We start from the raw sequence: 10,319 nt of genomic DNA, 5'->3' as shown, positions 1-10,319 counted from the left end.
TTCTAGTGCCATCCATTTGCCTGCAAATCTCAGGATTCCATTGCTTTTTTTTCTGCTGAATAGTACTCCATTGTGTAAATGTACCACATTTTCTCTATTCACTCTTCGGTTGAGGGGCATCTAGGTTGCTTCCAAGTTCTGGCTATTACAAATAATGCTGCTGTGACCATAGTGGAACAGACATCTTTGTTGTATGAATGGGCATCTTTTGAATATATGCCTAAGAGTGGAGTTGCTGGGTCTTGAAACACCTACATTTTCTTATATAAATAATAAGCTGCATTCAACTTTCTATACCTGTATCTAATAAAGTCCAATTTAAAACACACGATTGGTCATGTGAGCTTCCATTAAAGGAAGAAGACCATGACAACATATGGAAACAAAGGAATATTAATGAAAGTCAATCCTGTAAAAATGGCAGAACAGTAACAATTAAGAAAGTCCTTGAGGGAGCTGGGATTGACATGTGAAACAAGCTTGTTTCTAACTTAAAAAAAAAGGAAGAAAGAAAAAAAAAAGAAAGTCCTTAACACAATTATGCTAATGGAAGTTAGCCCCTTAAACAAATATAGACATTTTTGATTACATAAAAATAAAGTATAGTTCAAACTTCAAAACAACTCTAGTCACACACTATATATATGTTCTTTATAGGGATTTGGTTTTTGAAGTTATTAAAATTAAGCTGCAGAAGAAGACTGTACATAATAACATTACTTAATACATGTCAAAGATTCAAGAAAGATAAATACCCAAGTTAAATCTCCCATATAAATGACAGATTTTGGCCGTCACTGTAAACACAAGCTAATCTCATGGTAGGAAGAAAACAAAGCTTACGAGACTCAGATCATCCTAAACATCTGACAGGTATTTCTCTTTGACAGAAGAAGATCCTTAAAAATTGATTTCCAGCAGAACATTTTGTATTAATGTTCAAGAGAAAATCTGACTCTCTGTTGGATCTCTGAACCTCCAGTCTGTTCTCTGCCCTCCCCCATTCCTACATACCTGCTTGCATGACAGCTGCTGTTTGTCTCTTCACATCTGAAGGCCCTTGTCTTTGCTCCAGAAATGTGACCAGGTATGGCTTATAGGAGGCAAGACCTGTTTGTGGGAAGAGAGAACATCATTGTTTGTGTTTTCAAATGGGAGTAGCATGTACTCTCCAGGACTCTAGAGGACTACTTCTTCATGAGTTTCCTGATAGGCCACATTAGAATGCTTAGAATGAATTTAGGAATGGTTGGTCCTGAGATTCAGTTACAATGAAAAATAATAAAACTGAACTGTGTGCCAGTCTCTTTAGCTTATGTCACCCCTGCTCATGCTACTTACTTTCTAATATTAACATTTATATAAAGGATATATTTAAAAGGTGGAGGGGAATTATGAATACAAGAAGAAAAAAACAGTTCTAACGTATATGAATAACTTTAATTTTCCTTAAAAGTAGCACTATGAACTTCATTGTTGGAATAACAAGCTCCCAGGAGATACTGTACAAAGCAAGGAAGTTTCATGCTGAACACATCATGGAAGTGATCCTCACCCAGGAACACAAGGTTGTTGTAATTCTCCAACATTACATCCCTGTACAATTTCCATTGAGCAGGGCCCAGGCATTCCCACTCCTCAGCAGAGAAATAAATGACCACGTCCCAGAATGACAATATATCCTGAAATAAAGTAAAAAAAAGAGTAAATACAACATACTATGTTGATTAAAATTGTCAGTAACAGTATAAGTAACAAAAGGCATCGTGTCCATTTGGATACAAATCTAGTGGTCAACCCAGAGTGAGAGGACAGAAGTCCTTTAAATATAGGTAGAGAATATCCCTAATATCTAATGTAGTACTATGAAGTTACGCAGGACTCATCATTAAGGAAAGTGAATGGCATAAGAGCCTAGAAACTCCTATGAATATTATACTTTTGAGAACCATAAAATAAGCTGGGCAGTAGTGGCACACACCTTTAATCTCAGCACTTGGGAGGCTGAGGCAGGTGCATCTCTGTGAGTTCCAGGACAGCCTGGACTATAGGATAGCCAAAACTATTAAATAAATTTTGTCCTAGAAAAAAAATACTTGGAAAACCCAAAAATAAATAAAAAGATGAATTACAGATGAACATCAAAGACACAAAAGTTAAGAATACATAAACTTTATAAACTTCATCAAAAACTACAAAAAGTTTTTAAAAGACATGAAGAAACATCTCAATGCCATTAAAAATGTAACTAAGACAGCCCCTTTAGGAAATGACACTCTTAGGAGATGTGGTTTTGTTGGAGTAGGTGTGACCTTATTGGGAGAAATATGTCGCTGTGGTTTCCTTTGCTCAGCTTACTCCCAGTGCGACACATTGTTGCTTCTGATACCTGATGATTAAGATGGAGAACTCTCAGCTCCTTCTCCAGCACCATGTTTTCCTGCGTGCCAACTGCCATGATGATAATGAATTAAACCTTGGAAATTGTAAGCTAGCCCAATTAAATGCTTCCCTTTATAAGACTTGCCATGGTCATGGTGTCTCTTCACAGCAATAAAACCCTAACTGAGACAATATTATTAAGACACAAAGGCCAGTGAGATCACAAACGACATCATCAAAAATAAGCAACAAAATAACAATTAATGATCATATATCAGAACAACTAATGCCCTCCATTCTCCAGTCAAAAGATAATGGCCAGATGAATGGATCAAGAAACAAAATCCAACTTTCTATTGTCTGCAAGAAACACATTTAAGTGATGTCCTTTAGGTTTTTCCAATAGAATACAATGGGTTTCTAAAAATACTCTCTTATTATAGGCTAAATTTCTCTGGTATCTGTTTTAACATATACCTTTTCATTTCTGATGATGTTAATGTGGTACCTTTTTCTTTTGGTTGGTTGAGAAAAGAGTCAGTAATCTTATTTATCTTCTTAATGAAGCTGATGTGAATTTATTGATCATTTGAATCTTTTTCTTTTGTTTAATTTCCATAATTTCTCTTTTGATTTTTTCTTATTTCTTGTCATCAACTTGGTTTGGATTAGGTTTGTTCTTGTTTTTCCCAACTCTTTTTTTTAATTACTTTAATTTTAAATAGCTTGCTTCACATGTCAATCCCAGTTCCCTCTCCCTCCTCTCCTCCTGCACCTCCCCCAACCCCCCCAGCCTCCCACCCTATCACCATTTCCTTCCACATAGGGGATATCTAGAATCTGTCATTTCACTCAGGGCAGGGTCCAGGCACTCCCCTAAGAGTCCAGGCTGAGAGATCATCCCTCTTTGTGTTATGGACACATGATGTCTGTTTGTATGCCAGGGATAAACACTGATCTACTGCCCAGGGCCCCATAGGTTGCCCAGGCCTCCTCACTGACTCTCACATTCAGAGGGTCTGGATCAGTCACATGTGGGCCTTCCAACTGTCAGTCTGGGGTTCAAGAGCTCCCCCTTGTTCAGATCAGCTGTCTCTGCTGGTTTTGCCAGCCCATTTTTTGCCAATTTGCTCATCACCCCTCTCTCTGTGTCACTGGGTTCCGTGGGTCCAGTTCAGTGTTTAATCGTGGGTGTTTGCCTCTGCTTCCATCAGTCACTGGATGAAGGTTTTAGGATGGCATATAAGGTAGATGTCAAGTTCATTATCAGGAACGGGCATTTAAGGTAGTCTCTCCACTATTGCTTAGCTTGCCAGTTGGTGTCGTCCTTTTAGATCTCTAGAGGTCTCACTGGTGCCAGATCTCTCTTCAAACCTATGACTCCATTATAGTATTTCTCATCCTGTTCTCCCCCTATTCCCCCCAACTCTTTTTATAGTATCATTCAATCATTTGTGGTGCGCTTTCTCATATTTTCATGTAGGCAGTTAGAGCTATCATCTTTGCCCATAAGATTGATTTCAACAGGCTTCAGATGTTTGGTCTTGTTGTGATTTCATTTTCATTCATATGTAACTTCTATATATAAATGACCAATATTAAAGAAGAACTTAATTGCCTAGTGAGACCCAAAACAAATGGAGAGATTGAGTTTGTTAAAAGAAGTCTTCCAGATAAAAAATTAATTCCATGTCCAGGTAGATTCACAACAGAATTCTCATAGAAATTCAAATATTTACAGCTAATCGGTCTTCAAATATGAAAACAAAAGATACAGAAGGAGCACCCCAACCTACTTTTATGAAGCCAATATTATTCTAATAACACAATCAGGTAAAGACAAAACAACAACAGCAAAAGAACATTAGGGACTATTATCCATAATGAACATAGATTCAAAATGCTCAAAAAAAAAAGAACTTGCAATGTAAACACAGACACATCAAAAAGATTATCCAACATGATCAAGATGGCTTATCCCTTAAATTCAGGGATAGTTCAACATACATAAGTCAATAAATGTAATAAACCATGTAAATAGTCTTAAGAAAAAATCACAAGATCACTCCAATAGATATAGAAAAGATTTTGGACAAAATCTAACATGCGTTCATGATAAAGATACTAGAGAATGGACTAGTGGAGGGTTACGCCTTAACATAATACAATCCATATATGAGAAAACTCCAGCCAAAATCATCCTAAATGAGGAAAACATGAAGCAACTGACTGAGGTAAATAGGGAGACACAGCCACAAACTATCCCTTTCCAATACTGTGTATAAGTACAAGATCAGTAAATCAAGAGGAAAAGGTAGAAATAGGAAAATAAGAAATCAAAAGTATGCATCTTTGTGAATGGCATGACATTATACAAAGGTAATCTCAAAAGTCCTACAAGAAAACTTCTGGAAATACATTCAAATGCAACCACATGGAAGAATAAAAATCAATTTGCACAAATTAATAGTATTTCTATACATAAGCAACAGACATACAGAGAAAACGATTATGAACACATTCCCATTCAGAGTAGCCTCAAAGAACATAAAATGTCTGGGAATGAAACAAACCAAGGACGTGAATGCCTTTTACATGGGAAACTTTAAACAAATAAATAAAAAGAGTGAGAAAGGAATTAGAAAATAGAAAGACATGCAATGGTAGAGTTGGTAAAATTAACACTGGCAAAATTACCATTTTACCATAATCAATTTACAGATTCAATGCAATCACATTCAACATTCCCATCTCATTTTAGCAGAAATTAATACTATCGTAGTTCACATAGAATCACTAAAGAACACCACATAGCCATAACAATCCTGAAAAAAAGAACAATTATAGAAGGACTATTCTAGATCTCAACATATAATATAGAGCCATAGTAATAAAAACAAGATGGAACTTTCAGAAAAAAGACATGTAGACTAGACCAATGTAACAAAATCAAAGACCCAAATATAAGCACATATAACTTCAGTCATTTAATATTTGACAAAACTGCCAAATATACCCTGGAGGAAAGAATGCATCTTCAATGACCACACCCAATAAATTATGTTTTAAGAATCTTTTTTAACTTACAGGTCTCCTGTAGCCTAGGTCACTCTGAATTCTCTATGAAGCAGAGGACAACTGAGAACTCTGGGTTTCCTAACTGTTCCTTGAAATTCAGATATGACAGGAATGAGCTACAGAATAAGCTTAATTCAAAATATATGTAAATATTTGGGGCTTGTAGGTCAAATGAGAGCATGCTGCTGTGTCATATCTACTTTGCAAGGAAGCTGTTTTGATGTACAAGGTAGTGTGTTTTTCCCACTTCATATAATGTTACTCTTTCCCCTAAAGATTAGCAACATTAATTGGGAAGGGTCTATTATTTCAAATATGGCTGGCAACTCACTGACAATTCCAGTAGATAGGAGGAGGTGGTTTGAAGCCCATATTTCCTAAGAGGAGACATTGATGTCATAAGCCAGGCTCCAGCACACAAACACTTGGTTTGACTGAGAAGAGCAATACATGCAAGAGCACTTGAGCTAGGGGGAGGGGCTGTGGAGGAAATTTACTGAAAAGAAGTGGTCCGGCTGTGAGTGAAAAACTCTGGAAGGAGTCTGTGTCTGCAGAGACTGATGGGCCTTGGGGAAGTTCAGAACTGTTGAGAGTGGGATTCTGCAGGTTCAGAGAGTAATTAATTGCTTTAACTTGGGCTGGTTTTACCCTTCAAAGCCATTGATTCCTTGCATCACTCTGTAGTGGACCAAACGGCTAGCGACTGTGGTAGAATATTATTTTAAGGTGTGTGACTTTTGTTTACGCTGCATTTGTTAACTCTGTGAAGCTGTGGTCCTTTGCCTGTCTAAAACACCTGATGGTCCTTAATAAAGAGCTGAACGGCCAATAATGAGGCAGGAGCAGGGGATGCATGGGGCTGACAGGCAGAGTAGAAACAGGAGAAATGAGAAAGGGGAGAGGAACGAGAGGACAATGAAAGAAAGATGTCAGAGGCTAGCCACCCAGCCAGCCAGCCACAACGCCAGCCATGGAGTAAAAAGGAAAGTAAGATACACAGAAGTAAAAAAAAGATAAAAGCTCAGAGGGAAAAGATAGATGGAATAATTTAAGAAAAGCTAGATAGAAACAAGCCAAGCTAAGGCTGGGCTTTTGTAACTAATAATAAGACTCTGTGTGTGATTTACTTCGGGGCTTGGTGGTGGGCCCCTCAAAAGAGCTGAAAAGAGTAAAATACATTCCCAACAATATGTGACAACAGGTAAGTCTTTTAGAATCCGCTGACTTGGAAATACATTAACTTCCATCAATTCAAAAGCCAAGAATGTCACCCTGTTTCATAGTACCTGTTTCTCAGGGGTACCCACCAATGTATTTTAAACTCTCCTTGATTAATGACATTCTTTATTCAGTAAAGCCATGAAACTGATTCCATTTTGGACCATGAAATTTGGGGCGACCTAGATCATTGTTCCCAGTTCATGCCTACTCAAATGGCTTCAGACTAAACTATCTTCTTTTCTCTTTAAGATGAGAGCTGTGGGTTTTGCATTGACAGGAACCTACTATGTGCAAATCACAGGAACCTGAGTGAGTCACAGTCTTCCAAAGTCATCTTTTGTTGTATCTAGCATAGAACAAAAACGTGGGCAAATCATTCTAGAACTATTCAGGGAGCATCAGGGGGCCTGGATTCCACGATCAGTGACAGAGTGTTTAAGGGAGTGTAGACACTGTCAATAAAGTGAAGAGATAGAAGGAATCATGGGGTGAGAGAGCAACCTCCAGAGTCTACCAGATCAGCCGGACCATTTCTCCCCCCCTTCATGAGACATTCAAGCCCCCTCCTGCTAACCATCAGGCTTATTTCTCTCACCACACCTAGTTCTCTCTCATGTCTGAAAAGTAGTCTACATTTCTGACATTCCACGGTCTCAAATGGAATTGGATGCAGTTCTATCCTCTAGTCTTACTGACTCTGCAGTGTAAAATCTGTAATTCAGTGGACTGTACAAAGACTGGTGTAGTGATATATTATTTATGATTTATTAAAGTTTGTCTGAAGTTCAGGGAAGCAAAGCAGCTGGCCACTAGCTCTCAATTTTAGCTCAGGCTGAAAGGACTGATCCAACTCTTTCAATTCTCCTCTTTCTTGCTGCTCCTGTCTCCAGAAGCTGGTCTCCCCACTCCCTTTCCCCCTTTTTATGATCCCTCCCGCCCCCCAAAAAAGATCCATAACCCTCTGCTTGTACCCTGTTGCTTGATGTCTTTCTCTTGAGTACTGCTTTTCTTAAATTACAACACTGTTTCTATCTTTTATATCCTTCTAGTGCTGGGATTAAAGGCATGAGCTATAATTCTCTTTAGGACTGTTTCAATCTTTTGTCCATTTGGGTGGCCTTGAATTCACACAGATCCGTCTATCTCCTAATGCAGAGTCCTAGGATTAAAGGAGTGTACCATCACCTCCTAGCTTCTGGCTGCTGGGACTAAAGTGCCTGACTTCTATAGCTTGTGGCTGACTTTGCTTTCTGGGTCTTCAGGCAAACTTTAATGAATAATAAATAATATATCATCACAGATGGGTTAAACCAATTACAAGATTTTTCTGTGGCTATGCAGGTCTATTGATCTGATGATTCTGGTCACAGTTTAATAGGGATTCCTATTCCACCGGAGGCATCCATAAATCTAACAATTCATTCCAAAGGAAAAGAAACAAATATCCCATACCACAATAGCCTTCACAGGACTCTGTTCCTAGAAACTAGGGAACTTGCGGAACCTCTGCGAGATCAAACCAAGCCTACTAGGCTGGGCATAATGTATAGCAGGTGCTACATGTGCACGTGTTCTACAAGTCCTGAGAAATCTGACTACCTCCATGTGAGCAAGGGTCAGATAGGGAGAGATGCTTCCCGAGCCAAGCAGGAAAGTGAGCTCCCTTCAGCTCCTCGGTCACCAGAACCTCAGGTGGACTCGGGCAGCAGGCCGTCCTAAGAGACTGGACACCCACAGCACTTGACTTTGGCATTTCCCACTCTCCTGTCAAACCTGCACCCAGGTGCAGTGGCCCAGCCTAGGTCAGCACAGCCACACCCCCAGGTCAGCTTCTCCAGCCTCCCAACCAGCCCATGTCAGTTCCCTCCACGCCGGACCCGACACCATGCACAATCCATCAGATCTGCAGGACGGCGCTGCACCCTGCACCAACCTCCATGTCAGAGATCCAAGCCCAGCGCGAGCAGCACAGGCGCCTAACTTTAGGGAGAAGCGAAGTTTGAAGACTGAATACGGAAGTTCGGTATCCACAGCCCCTTCTTGTGACGTCATCGTACTTTTGGGACTACATTTCCCACAAGTCAGCGCGAAGGACTTCCAGGGATCCTCAGATGGTGATTTGTTCAGTGCCTGTGCACAGGTGAGGTTGGAAGGAAACAGACTCCATCACAGGGACAGACACGGGGGATTCGTGCGGTTTTCACTCCTAGGATACTAGCACCCGATGTTAGCCTGTGAGCCGAGCCTTTCACAGTAATGTTTACCACGTTTCCTAGGTATTTCCGCTGAAAGTTTCTGATTTTGAAGCTGAGGTCTCCTTATTAGGAGATCTTAACTACCGCATGGAAAATCAGGTTCATCTGTTTTACTTAAAATAAGGAAGCAGGAAGCTAATGTAGGACTGGGCATCATGTCTTCAAGATGCTTTTTGAAGCCGCCCTTGGTGACCCTGCCTGTCATCCAGGGTTTCAGGCGCTTGAGACAGAAGAACCAGAAGACAAGGCTATCAAAGTGAGCGTATAGATGTGTTCTATCTAAATACAATGTGTAGAGGATGCACAATGGGCCAGCTCAGGGTAAAAGCACTTGGTTATAATGAAGGCGGCTTTGGTTTAATATCCACTAATAAGAATGATCCTTGTTCTCCTGTGCTAACACAGTGTGGGCCATGCATGGATCAGACTCCACAGCTGGAATAGGAATCACATGAACCCTGAAATACATAAGTGAAGGGCATGGGTCAGGGCCACGGAGATGTTTGAAATCATTGAACAAAGTGGAAACTGCAGATCCCTGGTGTTTACTTGTAAAGAAATTCCAGATCAATCTCAGATCTTTCCATCTGTCTGTCAATTCCTTTCCCACACTTTTACCTATTAATCTGTGTAATAAATATAAATTCAGTGTCTGCTCTACTACAATTACCTCACACACTTCTCCCTGACTTTTCACGACTCAGGCAAGCAGTCAGCACCAGGTGTTCTCTGAGCACAGCTCTCCTCCTCTGCACCTCCCCCAAAGGAGCGCCCAGCTCCTGGGATCACACTGAAGTGTGTACTGACTCTCGGGATCACACTGGAGTGTGCTCTGACTCCCGGGATCACACTGGAGTGTGCTCTGACTCCCGGGATCACACTGGAGCTTGCACTGACTCCCGGGATCACACTGGAGTGTGCACTGACTCCTGGGATCACACTGGAGTGTGCTCTGACTCCCAGGATCACACTGGAGTGTGTACTGACTCCTGGGATCACACTGGAGTGTGCTCTGACTCCTTGGATCACACTGAAGTGTACACTGACTCCTGGGATCACACTGGAGTGTGCACTGATGACTCCTGGGATCACACGAGTGTGCACTGACTCCCGGGATCGCACTGGAGTGTTCTCTGACTCCTGGGATCACACTGGAGTGTGCACTGATGACTCCTGGGATCGCACTGGAGTGTTCTCTGACTCCTGGGATCACACTGGAGTGTGCACTGACTCCTGGGATCACACTGGAGTGTGCTCTGACTCCTTGGATCACACTGGAGTGTGCACTGACTCCCGGGATCACACTGGAGTGTGCACTGACTCCCGGGATCACACTGGAGTGTGTACTGACTCCTGGGATCACACTGGAGTGTGCTCTGACTC

General features: G+C 40.9%; 1 protein-coding gene across 1 annotated transcript in view; it reads right to left on the bottom strand.

The window, feature by feature from the left end:
• LOC101826938 (zinc finger protein 208) overlaps nt 1-10,319 on the bottom strand; it is a 53,733-nt gene that overhangs the window by 33,088 nt on the left and 10,326 nt on the right. The window contains 2 exon segments of the mRNA XM_040757906.1: nt 1,015-1,110; nt 1,556-1,682. Coding sequence (XP_040613840.1) covers nt 1,015-1,110; nt 1,556-1,682 — 223 coding nt within the window.

Source organism: Mesocricetus auratus, unplaced genomic scaffold (assembly GCF_017639785.1).
Source record: "Mesocricetus auratus isolate SY011 unplaced genomic scaffold, BCM_Maur_2.0 Super-Scaffold_100015, whole genome shotgun sequence".
Lineage (NCBI taxonomy): Eukaryota > Metazoa > Chordata > Mammalia > Rodentia > Cricetidae > Mesocricetus > Mesocricetus auratus.
The sequence above is the reverse complement of the archived record's forward strand: the minus strand, read 5'-3'. Positions and strand labels throughout refer to the sequence as shown.